We start from the raw sequence: 21029 nt of genomic DNA on the forward strand, positions 1-21029 counted from the left end.
TTTGTGCTGTCCTCGCTTTCGTCTGTTCGCCAGCTGCGCCAAGGGGGAACACAAAGGATTGGAGGGGGCACTAATCTGATGTCACCGTTTCTTGCTGCGCGCATTCTCAACCAGTTTGTTCACAAAGATGGCGGCCACGGGGACGTCAATGCAAGCTATGTATAGTAGTAGCAAATAGAGACACTGTGAGAGATAGAGATGCAAAAAAAAAATAAGTGCCAAGCGATTAATGAAATCAGTTATCTTAATTGAGGTACACTGTTAAAGCAAAAAAGTGCATGCTGGAGAGGCATGTAGTACAAGGGCAAAGCTGCTACATAAGAATGTTGATATGTTTTGATGAAAATGCAAAAATGAAACTAGAGAAATTAAACCAGAAGTAATGTGTACGATGTGGTAGGATTGCACTAACCAGTCGGAAGTTGCACAACTGGTTGGGCTTTGCATTGGAATGTCTTCTTTTGTGCATAGCATGCCTTGGCAAGCCACTAGTGGTGATTCTCATGGCTAACGTAGTTTCTGTTGCCTAGCATGGTTTGGCCCAGCAGGCTGGCACAGTTTGCACAAACAACAAAGCTGGAATAATTTCCTTTTTCAGCTTTAACAGTTACACGCACTGCAGGGAGGGTGCTTTTCTTTTATTGTAATGCTACCCTTGAAGGTAGCATGACAATAAACAATACAAAACTACTTAGTTTTGTTTGATTTAGATGGGGGCTATGTTCTAAAGGGTCTAGAGATCCAACTTGGAAAATTTCAATAACTTGTACTCTACTACAATGACCCAAATATGAGTGCATCCATAAAAATAAGTGACATCCCACCAGTCTTGCAGTGCTATTGTTTTGGCATAGAATTCAAGACAGTCAAATTTGGCCTTGAGTTTCTCTTATAGTAATCAAGCCCTTATTGTGCAATTAACAAAAATAGTATTGAAAGACTGCTATGTCAGTCTAAACTGATTTGCTGTTTCTCTTTAATGCTTCTTACTGACACAACCTAAATAGTATACAACGGCAGCATTGCAAGGTGCGCTAACTTTAACCTTAGGTTGGAAAAAATGTGGAGCTCACTCAGACTCACTCAAGAAATATATTTTTCGTTTAGAGCTCACTTGGACTCGCCAAAATTTTCCTCAACCAGACTCACTCGGACTCAAGCTCACCGAACTGTAACTCAGACTCGATCTGAGCCTGAGTGAGTTGACTCAGTTTGCCTACCTATGACTTTAACACACATAATAGTGAATATCATGAGGTGCTCAGGCTGTCGTGACATTTTGTACAACACGCCAGCTTTTTGCTCAAGGTCACATTTCCTTGAGGTTTTGCCTTTAAAATAAAGGCTACAAGAGAATTGAGAGTTTTCATAAAACCTTCATTCCATGCAAGCTATATTTGAGCAATTGTCAGCAAGCTTTTGGGCCACACCACGTTGGAAACAAGGCTGGATCTTTCATGTCTCAGTGTTGCTCCAAGGCTGCTTAAAGGGCCAGTAAACAGGCTCAGACTTTTTTTTTACACCCTCCAAACAAGCTCGCCAATTCGTACAGTGGACCGCGGCGATCACATTTTCCGAATATTGCAGCCCTGTGCGCCGTGCAGACCCTCCATTTCGAAGAACGATTCCCACGCCTCTTTCCTTCGCTTGACCAATCCCCCTCGTACACGCAGTGACGCAAACTTGCCCATGGGCAACTTTACGTACCACTGAGCTCGTCGAGTGGTCTAAACCAGGTCATAACAAGTTAATGTCAGCTCCTGTGTCCACCCACCGCTACGAAACTGCGCCTTGTTTCTTGGCCCTGGGGCGATGCGGTTTCGGCCACCCATTTGTCGGTTTGTTGCGTGTATATTCCTCGCACTGCATATTACCTGCGCGCACTTCGCCTTCAACATGAGCAACACGTGGAGGAAGCGTTGTTCAGTTGTTGGCTGCAAATCGAGCTGGGGAATCCCCGGTAGCTCGGACGGGTCGCGCTTGCTTGGTTTTAAGCGGGGTTCTCCACGCTTTTCTCTCATGCCCCTTTGTCGTCTTGGAAAGCAAGCACGCATTCCTGCTGCGTTGTGAACTGTCACAAAGGTTTAAAAATACCGAAGAGCCAAAAACTGCCCGTCAAGTTACGGAGCCCTTGCGACAATGTAAACAATAAACAACCAGGAGCCGCAGCAAGCGGAAGTGCATTGTGACTGAACGAGCTCGCCGATGACATCAATTGCTGATGTCGTGTAGCGTTGCCGAAGTGGGCGGAGTCATGACGACGGGCTATGCCTTCTCCTCCCTGTGGCGGAGAAGGGTGGCGAGGCAGCGCGAAAATTTGAAATCAGTTGAAACAGATGTTCTAACCCCTATAACTTCCTTATTATAGCACATACTCGCAAAATTCTTGCAGCATGTTCACACAGCGAAAGTGTGCATAGTTCTCTTCATTACAATTTTTGGACCTTGGGGTTGTTTGCTGGCCCTTTAAGAAAAGTTCACAAACAGCGACACTTTCATCTAGAGTGTTGTCGGAAAAATTCATGGTTTCTGTTAGTGTAACTTGAAGTAGTGCCACTTTCCTAATTGCTCTGAAGGCCCGCCATTTCCCATATCCTGACTGTGTACGGTTGTCAGTAAACGAGGAAGTAAATGAGTGCATGGCCGACAACTCGTGCCTTGCAGTTCATGCTAAGGTGACAGGTGTAATGGTTGCACATTTATCATTATGCCCAGAGACGCATAGTACTCACTGCAGTACAGAATGTGAGGAAAGCTTTCATATAACTCAATAACGTATGCTGTCAGGCTAGTTAGTGCATTGTTGGTTAGAAAATCGTTGGCGCAAAACAAGAACGAGGACGAAGAAGTAACACAGACAAGCTCACTATAACCATCACATATAACCATCTTGCAACATCACAGATTGCATTCCTAGTAACTTTTCCCTAAAGTTTCCTCAGAGAGATGAGGGCAAAAGCAGCAATTCATGCTTGCATGGCTGAAAATGTTGACTGATCACGTAGTGCAAAATTTGACACAGGACAAGAGAGGGGTTGAATGTCTTTCAAAGCCAGTTGCCACAATTGGAGGGGTTGTGACATTGAACATACTTTATCTGTGATTAGTATTTTTCAGTACCACCTTGGATCAACTGACAGTTCTTTCGCTGTCCCAAAGTTGTTTACTGCATGAAAGGATGAGCACGAAACCTGTTGGCCCGTGTTGTGCATGAAGCAGCAGGGCTAGATTTCACTATACTGGGCTTCAAAAGAAAATAGACAAAATGAAGTGCTTATTTGTGGAGGCATGTGGGAAACCTGCATCAGTGCAGTCTTCCCACATTTTAACGCATTAAGAGGACAGCTGATGATAAAAGACAACAGCTTTGTTGTGGCTGCGCCCACTGTCCTTGCTGTTTTCCATCAAGCCCAGGTAATCCTGTGCCTGCCAAGATAGAGGATGTTATTACGGTACTGTTTCAGGCGGTACTTGTTGGGTAGGGACTCCATTGCATTGCACTTATTTATTATTATTTGAATAGACTGTCAATCCTAAAGGATTATAGCAGGTAGGCATATACACTAGGTAATACAATTACAGATACAAATTGTAACATAATTTCAAGTGTAACTGTAAATAATGATAATGAAAGTGCGTGCTTCAAACATACGGAATGTAAACTTTACCGAGCTCACATGGAGAAAAGAAGGCCTCAGCAAACAAGAATTCATGGGGAATGGATTTTGAATGTAATAAATGCAAGTGTGTTGGGCTAGTCGGGATTCAAGATGAAACTGGGGACCAATATGAAGACAGGTCTGCTTGTTCACACAGTAGAAGCCCTTGTTCGGCCATTTTGCAAGCCTCATCTTGAACTGTGTCTTGTTTGTCACAAGGACCCATGTTGGATGAGTGGTTGACTTTGAGCCTGATGCTATGCCTGTTGGATCACCCAGTAACGTGGTTAGACAGACACCAGAGTTTGTCAAGAGATAGCTATTATATGTAATGTAGCCTGGGGCAGGACAATTTGAGTTACCGCTGTAACTGTGGGCATCTATTACAAACTGTGGTTCCACATGCCCCACCATGGTGGCCTTGTGGTTATGGTGCTCGACTGCTGACCCGAAGGTCGCGGTATCGAATCCCGGCCGCGGCAGCTGCATTTTCGGTGGAGGCGAAAATGTCTGAGGCCCATGTACTTAGATTTAGGTGCACGTTAAGAACCCCAGGTGGTCGAAATTTCCGGAGCCCTCCACTATGGTATCTCTCATAATCATATCGTGATTTTGGGACGTTAAACCCCAGATATTATTATTATTGTAGCTCCACACTGTAATGTGTGACATGCAAGTATACCTTTGAATAAACTTGTATGCTTAGCATGGGAGTAGCTAGTGTTGTGCACTCATCAGGGCTCAGCCAGACTTACCCGATGTAATTGACAGCTTCTGTATTGCCACGTGCATTTCTTATTATCACTTTTGCTGTACTCTATTTTCGCCCACAAAGACTGTAAGCAACGTTTAGCGCAAACCGCGCCTCATTGTTCGAGATGCTTCACAATTAGTGTAGATCGTTTTGTTAAGATTGCGCGCAAGACGCGAACACTCGAGCTTATTCTAGAACTTGCGCGACAACCAGTGATAACGCTGGAATATTCGACGGCACATGTATAAATGCAGACGCGCTTCACCGCTTGTCAGTTGATCGAAGGTCGACGCTCTGTTCGCCGCTGTCAGTGTATTGCTGTAGTTTGACTTTGTTTCCCGGCCACAAGTTCGGCCAAATAAACAGTTTCATCTCGGATGTGCTGACTGCTGTCTTCGTCGACGTCACGACCACACGTTACAGTATTGTTGATAGCTACTTTTATTTACTCCCCGCATCACATAATGCGTTTCGAACCAAGTTGTTTTTGTTTTGGCATTCTTTGCCACCACATCGGCCTTGTTGCCTTTTTCGATGCTTTTGATTGCTAGCATTTTTTTTTCACTGTTTTACATTGGCGGTTGAGGGCATCTGTTCTTGGTGGGCTACGTGTAAATAAAATAATGTAGCGAGACGCATAATTTACTGCGCCCTTTTGACTGCAGGGATGTCTTCATGGAGAAGCACTGGAAGAGTGTCATCCATCGGTCGGTGTGCGACTACTTCTTCGACGTGCAAAAGAAGGCTGCCAGCCCGGAGGATATCCCGCCTGTCATCTCGGCCCCGCATCACTACCTCATCAACATCTACCGCAACAAGATGTTCTTTGTAGCCGTCACCATGTCCGAGGGTGAGAGCGCATAGAACAGCGTTGGTGGGAGGAAACTGAGGCAATCTTTCAAGGAACTTATTTCGGTGACAGACATAGTACAGTCGAACACGGATATACCGAACTCGAAGGGGATCGCGAATTAGTTCGATATATGAAAAATTCGATATAAAACAATGCAGGCCCCGAGACCTTACCAGTGGCGGACGAACACCTACAATCGGCGCATTCAAGGATGACAACTAATTCCGCACACACGATGCAACAGAATGTTTCATTTGTGTGAAAAAAAATCGCTTATCTTGGCCTGCTTCTTTGTCCTCGAAATCGAGGCTGTCCAGGTGCGACAGCCCGGTTCCCTCCATGTCGCCGCAACAACGGTGAATTAAGCCGAAAGCTGCCGCCACTTCAGCGGCGGAGTACGCGCGTGTAGCCGCCGCCTCGTCCGGACGATCTTCGTTGCCACTTGAGCTGTCAGCCTGGGCATCCTGGGTCCCTGCGACCGCAGCTACAATGTCCTCGTCAGCGAGGCTCGCAACAGCCTGAACATTGCAGTCTGCTTCCACGAAATCGTCCGCAGACACTTCGGGTGGTACGGCAGTTGGGAAGAGGGACGACAACTCTCGAAATGCGTCGTCTATGCGCTTGTCATCGCAGTCTTCACCGGTTTCTGGAAGTTCTGCCGTCACGAAGCCTGCCTTCTGGAAGCAGTTGGCCACAGTGTCCGTCTTCACGTCACGCCAGGCGCCCGTCATCATTTGAATGGCACCGAGCAGGTCATCCTTCAGCTCGGTGCCCATGCGGAGGTTGACCAGCAGCCTATGAAGGAGTCGCCTCCTGTAGCCCACCTTGAAGGACTTGATGATGCCCTGGTCGAGCGATTGCAGCTTCGCTGTCGTGTTGGCCGGCAGAAACTTCAGCTCAATGTTTTTGAGCTCGCAGGTGGTGTGGTGGGCCGAGCAGTTGTCCACGAGAAGGCAAGCGCGATGCCCCGACTTGCCCAGCTCAACATCCCACGCTTTCTGCCATTCTGTGAACAGCTGATGTGTCATCCACACCTTCTTGTTCGATGCATAGCTAACGGGGAGCTGCTTAGAGTCCTTGAAACAGCACGGTGCCCTTGCTTTCCCGATCACAAAGGGCTGGAGCTTCCGAGACCCATCCATGTTGGCTGCCAGCAGAACGCTCACGCGGACTTTACTCATTTTGCCGCCGTGACACGGTGCTACCCCGGATGTCGAGAGTCTTGCTTGGCAGCATTTGCCAAAATAGACCGGTCTCGTCGGTGTTGAAGATTTCCGCAGGTGAAAACTTCGCGGAGATTTCCGGCCACTCCTTTGTCATCCACTGCTGGATGTCCTGGCTGCTTACGGCTTCGCTTTCGCCAGAAATGGTTTTGCCGACGGTGTTGTAGCATTGCTTAAATCGGTGAAGCCACCCGGTGTTGTCGGTGAAACTGTCTTCACCGAGTGCAGCGGCAAACCATTTGGCCTTAGCCATCAGCATTGATAAGCATGTGGACTCGAGCTTGTTGGTACACATTCATAGTAAAAAACAGCGTGAAAACACAAGAACGAGACAGATGAAACAGGACTAGTGCTGACTACCAACAAATGCATTTATTTTTGCGGTGCAATTATATACGCTTCTGGAACACGGAGAAGATGGAGGGAAAGGAGAGGATTTTCCTAACACATGCGCACCTGCTGTGCTTTGGCATCGAAGCGTGGAACGCTCAACTGCGAAGATAGTTGATCAGCATTGGGCCATCCGCAGGAATGTTCTTTGCGCGCACTTCTAAGAACCAGGCATAGAGTGCCTGTTCTACTTTCCCCTGGGCAGGAGCGCGCACACGACAGGCTCCTGACGTTCGCTGCTCTGCTGCCTTTGCCTTGATATCTTCCTTTTTCTTCAACAAGGTGCTCAGCGTGCTCCGTGGTATCCCGATGTCGTACGCCACTGCCAAACTTTTTTCGCCCGCCTCAACACGCTGTGTGGCTTTCAACTTCGTCGCAAAGTCAAGGTTCTTGTGCTTCTTGACGCTGGCCATTGCTACACGAGAAGTCGAAAATTCAAGCAGTCCACAGCGCCTTTGCACAGCATGGACAGCACGCACGCAAAAGAGGAATGCGGTGGTATGCGACAACTCACGGAAGTGGACTCTGCCAACAAAGCGCTCTCGATCATTCGCGATGGCGGCGATGGCTACTTGGGCTACCTGCGAGGGCAGCAGCGATGTATGAAAGGCGCGAGCTATGGTTGGCTGAGCAAATATGAAAGGCGCGGGCTGTGGTTGACTTAATAAAACTCACAAAACAGCAACAAAAAAAGAAAGAAAAGGAAGAAGCCGCCGGCTCCTTCGTTCCTGCTCTCCGAGCCGCCGGTAACGCGGGGAAAGCATGAGAAAGAGCGAGAGAGAGAGAGAGAAAAAAGAAAAAAAAAAGCCGTTCCGCAAGTCGGAGAATGCGCCCAACAGGAGTACAGTCTGAGCCCTCTCGCCCTCATGTTTTTCGAGCGTATCGGGTGTTGGTGGAGGTGCCATGTCGCGAAGGTCATGGGGTGCAGCGAGTGCTGAAGCGCGCCTTCCAGCTCGTGCGGTGTTTGATATATCCATTGGCGGGTGAAAATACCGTTCGATATAAACGTGCGAATTTCTATACTTTTACAAAGGATTTTCAAGGCGATAACTTACGAGTTCGATATAGCCTAAAATTCGATATATGTGGGTTTGATATATCAGTGTTCGACTGTACAATCTTTAGAAATTTCTGTGGGTCATGCTGCATGAAGCATTTTTTCCCCCCTCAATATTCTGGCGTGTTCGTGGGTGGGCCTCAAATGTGGCATTGTGCAAAGATTGTTTTGTTGGGTTGTGTGAACATAATACTGTATTTACTTGAATCTAGGCTGCCCTCGATTGCAGGCCGACCCCTGAAATTCTCAAGGCTAGAAAAAAAAAAAACTTACCTCGAATGCAGGCTGAATTAACAAAAGAAAACACGGTTTTATCAGCAGAAAACCCAGCATTTTTATTGCACAAGTGTGCACTCCGTAGACACATACTACAGTAGACTCCCGTTAAGACGAACTCGAAGGGACCGCGGTCATCTGTTCGTCTTATCAGGAGTTCGGCTTATCAGAAGTGCCCCCAAAAAGAGAGATGCTAACATGCCAAGTGCATCCAAATATGTTACATGAAAACAATGAATGGAGTAGACTTACAATGGGGGGCAAAAAGACAAGAAAAAGCATTTATTTGGCTCATCTAGATAAAGACTATGCCTTCAAGCAGAGTATATACACGAATCTTACGAGCACCCGATTTCGCATATTCAAAAATAAAAATGCTCGTGAAGATATTTGCTACCACATTTTAATGATAAAACTGTAACACGCTCCTATGTTGACGATTAGAAAAAAAAATTAAGAGACAAGCACAATTTTCCTTCAAAGAATGTAAAATTTATTGTCCTGGCAGTTCGTTTTCTTCTGTGAGCCTGTTTTGCTGGCTCTAAGACCACTTCTGGATACGCCTCGGTCGCGTGCTATTGCCTTGACAGTCATTATACGCTGAGTTGCTTGGACGCAATGGCTTGGGGGTCCAAGTTGTAAATCCCCCACTCTTTTTGTTGCTTTCTTTGCTGATAAAGCCCACACCTCCTCCACCCACAGGCTGGGGGTGAGAGGGTATTCTGGCTTTATCCGCTGACCGGTCTTCTTCGTTTATCTCGCGCCCTCCGCGTCGCGATTTGCTTCGTGTCTTTGCTCCAGGAAGTGCTTTTTTTCGTCTTTGCCCCACTAAGACTGCAGTGTTCGTTTCGCAGAATCGCTAGCATTGTCGATCATCGCGAAAGTTCGTCTTAACAGAAGAGTACAGTTGGGCGGTTCGTCTTAAGCGAATTTTTTTTGCATTGAGTCTATGGGAAACCAAACAAATGGTCCCGTGTTGTTCGGTATAAGCGAGAATTCGTCTTAACCGAGTTCCTCTTAACGGGAGTTCACTGTACGTAGGTTTATTTTTCGTCGTTGTCACCTGATCCACCTTTGCCTGCCTTTGCTGGCGTGAAATCTTGCCGGCTCGATGGCCTTTGCTGCATGAATGTGGGACTGCGAGATTTCGGAACAATGGACAGTACGAAGCATATGACGCGGTCGGCCTGAGTAGCCATCGGGACCGCCACTCTGCCGCTGAGCCTGAGTGACCTTGTTGCCATGCAGCTACCGTAGGATGTCGCGAAGAAAATGAGCCTCGGACGTGTATGCAGAGCCGTCTGCATACGGTAGCCTGAGGTCGGCACATGGTGAGCCGCCATGCCGCTAGCGTGGCCGGGCCTTTAGGTAAGTGGCGGCTGCGGTCAAATCATGGTACTCGAATCTAAGCCGACCTCCCCACTTTCGCACATAATTTTTTTCGAAAAAAACGTGGGCTTAGATTCGAGTAAATACGGTAGTAACTGCTTCACATGAACCTGCTAATAAAGGAGGCATTGCCATGGATGAAAACAATCGTGAACGCGCTTTCGCCCTCGAAAGGCTAAACGGCAACGCCGACAACAAACGTTCCCCTGATCTTAACGCCATATATGAGGACCCCCGCGTTTGTCTGTCAGGTCTTTGTATGATGATTGAGTGGGCAAAATTTACGGGGATTGACGGTTCACCAGATTACCTCCGGAGCTTCGCCCACTCATCATCATTCACTTCGTGAATATGGCGTGATTTTTTTGTTATTGTCCTCTGGATCTGTGGGACATTATTCCAACCCTAGTTTTCTCACCTTCTCCTTGCAGTGCCACCGCTGTTTGTGATCGAATTCCTGCATCGTGTGGTGGATACGTTCGTGGACTACTTCAGCGATTGCACAGAGTTCCTTATTAAGGAGCATTATGTGGTTGTTTATGAGGTACACCTTATTGACATGCTTTCGTTTTGTCTGTTCGTGTTTTGGCGAGGGAGGGTAATAACACTTGTATGCCAAGGCCATCTGGCTGTACAATCTGTGATCATTTATTATTGCCTCATCATTGGTTTACACCAAAAGTTCTAAAGCTAGGTTTTTTGGAAGGCGTTTTAGTGTTCTGTGAACTGTTAGAATGAATGCAACCTAGTTCCGTCTTCCTCCTTTTTTATCGCACAATTAATTGGTTGAAAGAAGAAATTTTCATTGCATTTTAGATTGAACGTCTCATCTGCGCTTCTGTATTCTGTGGGCACTAAGAAACCCACGTGGCAGTGGTGCTTAAAGGTGCCCTGCATCCCAAATTATTTCAATTCTTTTTGTTCTACGTTTATTTACTTTATAGCTTTATGATGCCTGTATGGTGTGAGAGCTAAAATCGGTGTCTCGATATTTTAATTTGCTCCCGAAATCAGTTTCCTCACCAGCTGCAGTGTTGTACATCAGTGCTTTTTTAGCTACTGGATGTGGTGCAAAGGCACGTGATCTGCACAGTTCGCTTTGATTGGTTGGGTACTACGGTCGTGTTTGGTATTCATCACATTTAGTCACTACGTTTAACCTTAAGCTTTCTTTAGGTTAACAACTTTTGCTCGTGCATTTCAATTTTCAGAATTCCTTCTGCATTCTCTTTGGGATGATGCAAAGGACTATTGCAGTGCAAGATGTAGATGCTCATTTTCATTTTGCACACCTTGAAATTTGTGTATCCATGATGGCTGCATGAGCTTTTAATTCAGTCTGTAATACATGAGCATGCACTGGCTGTCTTGTTACTGGCACATGATGATGGCTGTCAAAGCAGCATTTTGCAACAGATATATGGGATGTGTTTTTTTATTATTTGTGGCTCAAGGTGCATTGATGTCCGCATGGCGCAGTTTGTATACACACTAATTTGTCACCGCACCACGTCTGTTTTGTATTCAAACCATGTGACCAGTGCTGGGCAGTATCGAAGATACATGTATCTTCGATACTATCTTAGATACTTTTTGGGTAACTTGTATCTGTATCGCGATACGTCTCGCAAAACAAGTATCTGTATCTGTATTTCCGATACATTGAAGAATGTATCGTGTATCTTAAGATACAAGATACTGCGATCGCACCACCACCGTGCGAAGCAATAAACTTTGGCTGAGCTCGAGCTTCTCAAGCTGATACTGCTGCCACTAAGTCACCGGAATAAAACTAAAGGCAGTGACATTATTTTATCTTTCCGCAAGAGTTTTTCAGCGAGGATAGGCGATAAGCTCTGAGCATCCCTATATATTGGTTGAGCAGAGTTACGAGGTGGCGCTCGCGTCGTCTCGACAGACAAGCGCGCGAACGTCTGCGCCCAGCCGAATTTTTGTTTAATCGTTTTTTTTTTTAGTTTTGTCAGTGCCATGACACTTAGCACTTAGCCACCCTCCTGTGCCGCGTGCGACGTCTTTCGCACACATGTTGATGCCGCTGTAAAGTCATTATCGAAGTTCCTCTTGTGTGATGTTTCGTGTACGAAGTCTGAAGAATGCAAGAATGGCGGGTTGCTTTGCCTCTCGTGGCTTTCACACTTCGTCGATTTGAAGGGTCTTGTGAATGTAAGTTCGCATTACATGGAATGAGATTCACTTATATGCAAATAAGATTCTAACAGCTATAACACCAACGGTACCGATGCTGGATTTATCAGAACAAGCATTCACCTAACAGACGCTATCTTGGCGTACGTCTGTTTTCTTTTATTCAAAGAGTTTTTAAAATCATAATTTGATTGTTAGCAGGAGTTATTTTTTAGCTGCCCTTCTTTTCCATTCCGTAGATTACCTATGCCTCTATGTCTCTAACTCGAGAATACTGTAAAAGCATACAACACATGATACCAAATTTTGTAGCCCGTGAATTAATCACACAGTTTGAGTACCGCTTATGGGTGAAAAATAATGAGCAAATATTGTTTTTTTTTTCTGCCGGTCTGCTTACTGCAATATGCCTTTAACGTGCTGCCAATGTAAGCGCTCTGCTTTATTCCTAGTTTTAACTGTCTGTGTCCTTTCTGCTTCTGTTCTTCTTCAAGTGGAATATAAGTTTATATACTTGTATTCCACTTGAATGTACTGTTATGTAAAGCTGATGTTGAGAACAAATATATAATAATCCGAGCACGCCTGGAGTTACAGTAACGATAATTCTGCTTACTGCTAAGTAAATTAGCAAATTTGAGTTTGCATTATAATAACGTAAAATATTAGGCGCCATCTTAAATACGTTGGCAAAGATATTCGAGAAACACTGTTATACCAAATGCTCCGTTTTTCTCATGAGTGTCCCAAAGAGTCGTTTTACGCCATTTTCCATAGGCACCGAATTTAACTGTAGCTATTAGGGGTTACCCGCCGCGGTGGTCCAGTGCTTATGGCGCTTGACTGCTGGCCCGAAGGTCGCGGTAGCCGGATTTCGATGGAGGGAAAATGGTAGAGGCCCGTGTGCATTTATGTAGGTCTTAGAACCCTAGGTGCTCAAAATTTCCGGAGCCCTCCATACAGAGTCTTTCATAATCATATTGTTGCGTGAATGACGACTCGGTAGACTAGACCGTAGACTATTTACACGATATATTTTCAGTAGCCGTTGCAGCGCTGACCGGTTCAGCTCAGAGCCCGAGTGGAGAGAGATCTTCCTTCTCCTCGTCCGGCACACACGCGCAATGGTTCAAGGGGCTGGCAATATGCATGTAGCATAATCCCCGGCGGCAGAAGCGCCGTCTCGGCGCATCAGATGTCAACGTCACTTGGAGAGTGGTAGGGCTTCAAGCGTGCGACATGTACGATATCGCTGGCCTGTATTGAAGATGAAGGCGACGAGGCGACAGGAGCGATTTCATAGGTTACAGGGGTAACCGCACGAAGGACTCTGTATGGACCTGTGTATCGAGACATTAGTTTTTCCGACATCCCAACGTGCCGGGTGGGAGACCACAGCAGGACCAAAGAACCGGGCGAGAAGTGAACGTCTCGGTGCTTGCGATCGTACAACCGCCGTTGGTTTTCTTGAGAAGTCAAGAGGCGAGTGCGGGCGGTTTCACGTGCATGAGCAGCCCTGGTGATAGCGTCAAGGGCATATTCGCTGGTCGGTTCGGCGGGAAATGGGATGATGGTGTCTAGGGGCAACGTTGGTTGTCGGCCGAACAACAGAAAGAATGGAGAGTAACCGGCAGGGTCGTGGCGCGAAGAATTGTACGCAAATGTCACGTACGGCAAAGCAAGGTCCCAGTCAGAGTGGTCGGAGGAAACATACTTCGCAAGCATGTCTGTAAGTGTTCGATTGAGACGCTCGGTTAGGCCATTTGTCTGCGGATGGTAGGACGTAGTGAGCTTGTGCCACGTTTCACATGACTGCAGAATTTCGGCTATGACCTTCGACAGAAATGTGCGGCCACGGTCCGTAAGCAGCTGGCGTGGAGCTCCATGTTGCAAAATCACGTCGTGTAGGAGGAAGTCGGCGACATCTGTGGCGCAGCTTGTTGGAAGAGCTCTTGTGATGGCGTAGCGCGTGGCGTAGTCTGTGGCCACAGCTATCCACCTGTTGCCGGAGGAAGACAGGGGAAACGGGCCAAGTAGGTCTAAGCCAACGCGAAAGAACGGTTCTGACGAAATGTCAAGGGGTTGAAGGCACCCGGCGGGAAGCGTCGATGGTGTCTTGCGGCGCTGACATTTCTCACACGCCGCAATGTATCTTCTCACGGAGCGTGCAAGCCCTGGCCAAAAGAAGCGTCGGCGGATCCGGTCGTAAGTGCGCGATACACCAAGGTGACCGGCCGTTGGAAGGTCATGAAGTTCGTGAAGGACAGCCGAGCGGAGGTGTTTCGGAATAACAAGCAGCAGGGCTGGTCCATCTGGGTGAAAATTGTGGCGGTAGAGTGCACCATCTTGGAGGACGAACGAGCGATGGGACCGGTCGGTAGACGATGATTCTAGGCGTTCGATGATAGTACGCAAGGAAGCATCTCTGCGTTGTTCGTCGCCGATGTTTGTCAGTAAAGAAACGGAATAGACGCAAGCGTCGGCGTCGGTGTCAGGGACGCTGCTCGATTCATCGACCGGGTAGCGGGACAGGCAGTCTGCGTCCTGGTGTAGGCGGCCCGACTTGTACGTCACTGTGTAGGTATATTCTTGGAGTCGCAGAGCCCAGCGACCAAGCCGGCCCGTAGGATCCTTTAGTGAGGAAAGCCAACAGAGCGCATGATGGTCCGTTATTACAGAGAAATGCGTGCCATATAAATATGGGCGGAACTTCAAGACTGCCCAGACAAGAGCAAGGCATTCACGCCCTGTAATGGAATAGTTGCGCTCGGCAGCTGTAAGTAGGCGGCTGGCGTAGGCGATAACGCGGTTGCGTCCCTGTTGTCATTGGGCTAGGACGGCTCCGATCCCGTGACCACTAGCATCGGTTCGGACCTCAGTCGGAGCGGATGGGTCAAAGTGGGCCAATATAGGCGGCGTTGTCAAAAGTGTGACGAGGCGAGAAAAAGCGGCGGTTTGAGCCGGACCCCACGTAAAAGGCACGTCTTTCTTCAGAAGTTCAGTGAGTGGTCGAGCGATTGTTGCAAAATCTTCCACGAACCTTCTGAAGTAGGAACAGAGTCCCACAAAACTCCGGACGTCCTTCGCTGATTGGGGTACAGGAAAACTCGTGACTGCACGAATTTTCTCTGGGTCTGGCCGCACACCTGAAGCATCGACGAGGTGGCCCAAGACGGTAATCTGCCGGCGGCCGAAGTGGCACTTCGAGGAGTTCAATTGGAGGCCAGCTCTGCGGAAGACGTCAAGAATAGCTGCCAAACGCCGAAGGTGGGTCTCAAATGTAGGCGAATATACAAGGACATCGTCGAGGTAACAAAGGCAGGTTGTCCATTTGAATCCTTGTAGCAGAGAGTCCATCATACGCTCGAACGTGGCTGGGGCGTTGCACAAACCGAACGGCATAACCTTGAAGTGGTATAGGCCATCCGGAGTTACAAACGCAGTCTTTTCTTGGTCTTTCTCATCCATAGCAATCTGCCAGTAGCCAGAGCGTAGGTCTATTGAAGAAAAGTAGCGCGCGCCGTGTAGGCAGTCAAGAGCGTCGTCAATTCGAGGTAAAGGGTAAACGTCCTTTTTCGTAATTCGATTCAGATGGCGGTAATCAACGCAGAAGCGCCACGTGTCGTCTTTCTTTTTAACGAGCACGACGGGTGACGCCCAAGGGCTCGATGAGGGTTCAATAATGCCTCTGGCTAGCATCTTGTTCACTTCTTGTTGAATGACCGTGCGTTCGGCGGCAGACACCCGATATGGTCGGCGGTGAATGGGAAGAGAATCACCGGTGTTGATGCGGTGCTTTACAAGAGAAGTCTGGCCTAGTGGTCGATTATCGCCGTCGAAGATGTCGCGGTAAGAAGCTAAAAGGCGGGTTAGAGCGGCTGACTGCTCAGGTTCGAGGTCCGGGGCGATCATGTGACGCAATGCCATGTCGAGGTCTGTGGTATCTGGCGGCCGACAAGGAACATCTGAGCACACGTCGGCAGCGAAAATGGTGACGTGGTCATCTGATAAGGATCGGAGCGTGGCGACTGAGATGCCTTGGGGTAGCACTTGCTTCGTGAAGCCGAAATTTACAACAGGGAGATGTATCCGGTTAGCGGCTAAGGTGACAACGCAGTGTGGTACAGTGATGTCGCGCGCCAAAAGGACATCAGCAATAGGCGTGACGACGTAGTCCCCGTCAAGCACCGGTGAAGACGTTGCCAATTCGACGAATGTTAGGGCTTTAGGCGGCATGCGGATAAATTCTGTGGTACAGAGGCTGTTCTGGAGTTTGGGGCTAGTATCTGGCAGAAGAGGAAGCTCCAAGCAAAGAGTACCGGCAGAACAGTCGATCAGGGCAGAATGTGTCGAGAGGAAGTCCATCCCCAAGATGAGGTCGTGAGGGCAACTGCTGAGCACGGTAAAGAGGACGGGAACGTGGCGGCCGGCAATGCTTATTCGAGCGGTACACATGCCCGTGACGGCAACAGTTCCGCCATCGGCGACGCGTACGGCTTTAGTTGTAGCAGGTGTCAGTACTTTCCTAAGTCGACGGCAGAGATGCGCGCTGATGATGGACACCTGAGCTCCAGTATCAATTAACGCCGTCATAGAAATACCGTCCACTTGAAGATCAATTAAGTTCGTGTTCGTAGTGAGCGTCAACGGAGGATTTGGTTCAGAGGACAATGATGCAGCACTACCTCCAGGAGCTGCACGACCTAGTTTTCCATCCGGGACGAGACGTAGTTGGGCGGCGAGGTATAGCGGCGTGGTTGAGGCGACGGGGAACGACGGCGTTGGGGCGACGGGGACCGAGCAGTAGGGCGGCCGTTGGGTGCGTCAGAGGCAGCGTACGTACGGCTGGGAGAATACTGGCGAGGTGTAGCGTATGGGCGAGTAGGCGACGAAAATTGGCCCCAATAAGGCGGCGTCCAGGTGGTGCGGCAGTGACGGGAGACATGACCCACCCGGTGGCAGCGGAAGCAGATGGGTTTGTCGTCGGGAGTTCTCCATTCCGATGGGTTGCGGGATCTCGGAGGAAAATAGGAGTCACTGCGTGGTGCACTCGTCGGCGTCGGTCTGGTATTCGGGTCGAGAGACTGAGCAGGCGACAGGAAAACCGAGATTGGCAATTTCTTGCCGCACGACGGCCTGAATAACAGAGACCGTGGGGGGTGCTGGGACAGCGGCTTGGTCGAAGGGAGGTGTGTGGAAGGGCGCTGGACTTGCCGCTTCAAGCTCCCGTCGAACGATGCGGGTCACATTCTCCTCAAAGGGTGGGGTGGCGCCGAGATCGGAGCACGTTGACGTGACAGCCGTGTTCGGTAGCCGAGCGAATTGAGGCACTACGCGGCGGCTTTTGGCCCTTTCGAAGCGGCGGCATTCCTTAATGATGAGGTCGATGGTCGAGACATTTGTGTAGACGAGCAAATTGAAAGCGTCGTCCGCGATGCCTTTGAGTACGTGGCCCACCTTGTCAACCTCGGACATTTGCTCGTCCACTTTTCGGCACAGCGCGAGTACATCCTGAATATACGAGACGTACGACTCGGTCGATGACTGGACACGGGTTGCAAGTTCTTTTCGTGCTGCCACTTGGCGACCGGACGGGTCTCCAAATATGTCGCGCAGTCGCTCCTTGAAAATGTCCCAGCTGGTGAGCTCGGTCTCATGAGTCTCGAACCAGACACACGGGGTGCCTCCCAAGTAGAAGATTACGTTGGCAAGCATCATGGTGGGGTCCCATCGGTGAGTTTGGCTAACACGCTCGTACATGCTGAGCCAGTAGTCAACGTCAAGGCCAGCTTGGGCGGAAAATGTACCGGGGTCGCGGGGGTGGGACACCGTAAGGTACGTTGTGGTTGACGCCTCAGCTGTAGACGGATACGGGCTGTTGGTAGTGGTAGCCATGGCCGGATACTGGACGGTGAGGCCGCTGCGAAGCTTCGTGGTGAGGACGGGGAACGCTCCACCTCCACCAAATATGTTGCGTGAATGACGACTCGGTAGACTAGACCGTAGACTATTTACACGATATATTTTCAGTAGCCGTTGCAGCGCTGACCGGTTCAGCTCAGAGCCCGAGCGGAGAGAGATCTTCCTTCTCCTCGTCCGGCACACACACGCAATGGTTCAAGGGGCTGGCAATATGCATGTAGCAATATCGTGGTTTTTCTACGTAAAACGCAACAATTATTAATTCTTGGGGGTGCCTCTTGTATCGTGTTTCTATACTTACTCGCTGTGTTTCGGAATCGCTTTTCTATTTTACTTAGATATATTTGTTTTCGTTGTTTACTCTTCCCTGAATCATTTTACTGTTGCGAATCACCAGGTAATCGGATCTATAAGTGTCAATAACGTGAATAGCGGCGGTGTCCTGCAGCGCTTTGCGCAACCGTACAATACGTCTGAAACGTTTCTGGGCTGCACATGTTCTTGGTGACGTACACCTGTCCGGTGATCCGTTATTGCGAAAACCGTAATATGTTTACCGGCAAGGTTGAACTCCACAGCGGTATTTGCACCATCGTGCGGAGGCTTCTTATAGAAGTTCATATGGTTACTTGACAACCGGCTTGCTGGTCAGCAATGAGAGCGGCGACTAGCTCCCATCAGTTAGAAAAGCTACAAGCAAGAACCGCTATCAGCGAAATATATAAAGAGCTGTTATGTTAAGCCGCTAAAACAACGCCAAGAAGTTGTTTCGGAATGAAACGTATATACCTTGAACAAGAAGTACAAAACTTTTGAGATACTAACAGAGTTTTCATTCAAATGAAACACAATAGGTCGCAGCTCATAAATTTTCAAGCAAACATTTATGTGCATAGGCGTTTAGTGCTGCATTATATAGCATATATATGCATATATATTAACAAATTTGAGAATGTATCGAAGTATCTTAAGATACAATTGGAATGTATCGTATCAGATACAATCAGTGTTGCAGTATCTTGTATCTGTATCTCAAATACTTCTTGCCTGAGTATCTTGTATCGTATCGCGATACAATTTCAAAGTATCTTTGCCCAGCCCTGCATGTGACGAATACTTTGATGCGCAAAAAAGGCACAGTGTCACGCAGCTGCGGATCACACAGACATTTCGAATTAGTCTTGCTGCCTAATGTAGGCCGTTCTGCAGTGCAGTCAACATCTACGCTAACCTTATTTTTTTTTTGCATAAGGTGCAATGATCTTCTGTGCATCTGACACTTTGTTTGCATGAAGACACTGTTTATGGTGCATTGTACCTAAATGCACTGCAGTATGACTGGTGGAGTGTTGAAAAAAGGAATCACTTTTTTATCTTCTGTATGATCGCAAGTTCCTCTTCAAGAGCGATGACTTTTGAGATGAAAGATACTTTGGTTAGGCGGGATCCAGAGGTGGCATTTTCCCCTCGTAGTGAGACTTGAAACACGTACTCCTAGGTGGAAATAGGGGAAGGGTTTCCCAGCACTCCGAAAAAGCTGTTGGGGTTTCTTGAGGCCAGAGGATCTGGGAAACGCTGGTTTATACCATTTCCAGCAAAAGAATGAAGCAGTTTTGGCACAGTGGAAGCACATTTCTAATTTTCTTACAAACATAACAAATTTGCAACCACGGTTATGTGCGAAAGAGCTTGTTGGAAGCAGTACAAACATGTGTACTTGTTTTATGTACTTGTTAAGTTATGCTCTACTGTTTATGTTTTAAGGGGCCCTGCAACACTTTTCCAAGTAACCGTCGAATGGCTTCACTAAAGGAGTTTATTGCCTCTCGAATCGACCGCCGCAAAAATGTTCACAATCCGTCCAGTACGAGCGGAGTTGCAGAGATGTGTCGCATGCTGCAATTGCTTTCTCTCGCCCCGACGAGCCCGCTGCAAGCTAAGCAGGGAGGGATGGCACGGAGGAAAGAAGTTACCTTGAGCGCTTTTTGTTTTTTTTTCAAACTCACGGCTTTCAATGTGATCGCAAGTGCGCAGACACATGATGGCCTCTCGTAGTGACCTCGGTAATTATGCAGCTCACGATATTCAAGTCGGCCAATGGCCATGAATTTGGGTGTATGGCACGGTCATTTGGGCATATGGCGTCATTTGTTGAAAGAAGAGGGAACAATGTCTAGCTGACTTTGAAAATTAATTGTAAATTCCAGGCCGTGTGCTGCACTATAATGGTAGGCTCGCGTGTTGTCGGAAGCCTCGACCACCGATCGGCAGCGTTTTCTGACCGTGCTGGAAAAGTTTTGCAGGGTCCCTTTAAGCTAGAATATCAATGTGAGAATGTTGTTATGTCGGACGGCAGCAGTGCAGCATTTTTGCCATGCTTATTACGAGTAATCTTCACTGGTGGCAGATGTACACGGGTGAACAGATTAGTGTAAAATTGCAGCTTCTGGATGAAATGCTGGACAATGGCTTCCCGCTCGCGACGGAGTCCAACATCCTGAAGGAGCTGATCAAGCCACCAAACATCCTGAGAACCCTCGCCAACACTGTCACAGGTCGGACAAAGTAAGTTGGCAGGGGTGGAAGCGGTCTTTGGTGCCCGGCCTCCGCAATGGGCTCTGGTGCACTTCCGGAACCGATCACCGAGGCTACGTTTGGTGCCTTTATGTGCTGCTGTCATCCGTGTCATGGCGCGCCTATGCAAGCTTATATCATCATCATCATCACTTGGCGCGCTCTCATGACGTTGTCGAAGGCGCAGAAATGCTAGCGAGCCTGTACAGGAGCTAGCTAGAAGAAAGTGAGTTGCGCGGCCATATTTCGGTTGTGACACCGGTGGCAACGAAGTTTTCTGGCGCGCTGCACGCACGAGGCGGTTGCTGTCATCGTGGCCTGGGATTGCGAACATGAATAAAAGTGCGTTGACGCTTCATATTGTCAAAAAGGTTCTATTTACTGTGAATATTTAATTTGATGTGAAGCCATGAGGATAGTGCAAGCAGCTGCCGCACACGTAAGCGCACGACCATTATTTAGAAACTTTGCATTAAGGAAACCGCTGTATAGCTGAGTGTGTAATATGGATTTTGTGTCATAAATGTGAATGAGAAAGAAAAATTTGTTTTATCCGTCTGTGGTCAATGAAGCCACTACCAACCACGAAACCACTCACAGGGCTTTGGTCTGTGTAAGTCGGTTGGACCATTTGTGAAACTCATTTTTTTTTTTTGTGAGAGCATGCCTCTCCTTGTGCAGAATTTTTTGCATTGCACACAAGCCTTTAGACGTTATAAATGCAGCATGTAAACGCGCTCGTGCAGCGACGAGCTTAGTCTCGCTA

The 21029-nt window shown here is 48.1% G+C and overlaps 1 protein-coding gene across 1 annotated transcript in view; it reads left to right on the top strand.

The window, feature by feature from the left end:
• Positions 1–21029, top strand: part of LOC119389661 (AP-3 complex subunit mu-2) — a 101682-nt gene that overhangs the window by 2027 nt on the left and 78626 nt on the right. Inside the window, exons 2-4 of the mRNA XM_037657022.2 lie at positions 5079–5263; positions 10033–10145; positions 20133–20254. Of these exons, the coding sequence (XP_037512950.1) occupies positions 5079–5263; positions 10033–10145; positions 20133–20254 (420 nt within the window). The remainder of the gene's footprint in view (positions 1–5078; positions 5264–10032; positions 10146–20132; positions 20255–21029) is intronic.

The sequence above is a fragment of the Rhipicephalus sanguineus genome, chromosome 1 (assembly GCF_013339695.2).
Source record: "Rhipicephalus sanguineus isolate Rsan-2018 chromosome 1, BIME_Rsan_1.4, whole genome shotgun sequence".
Classification (NCBI taxonomy): Eukaryota; Metazoa; Arthropoda; class Arachnida; order Ixodida; family Ixodidae; genus Rhipicephalus; species Rhipicephalus sanguineus.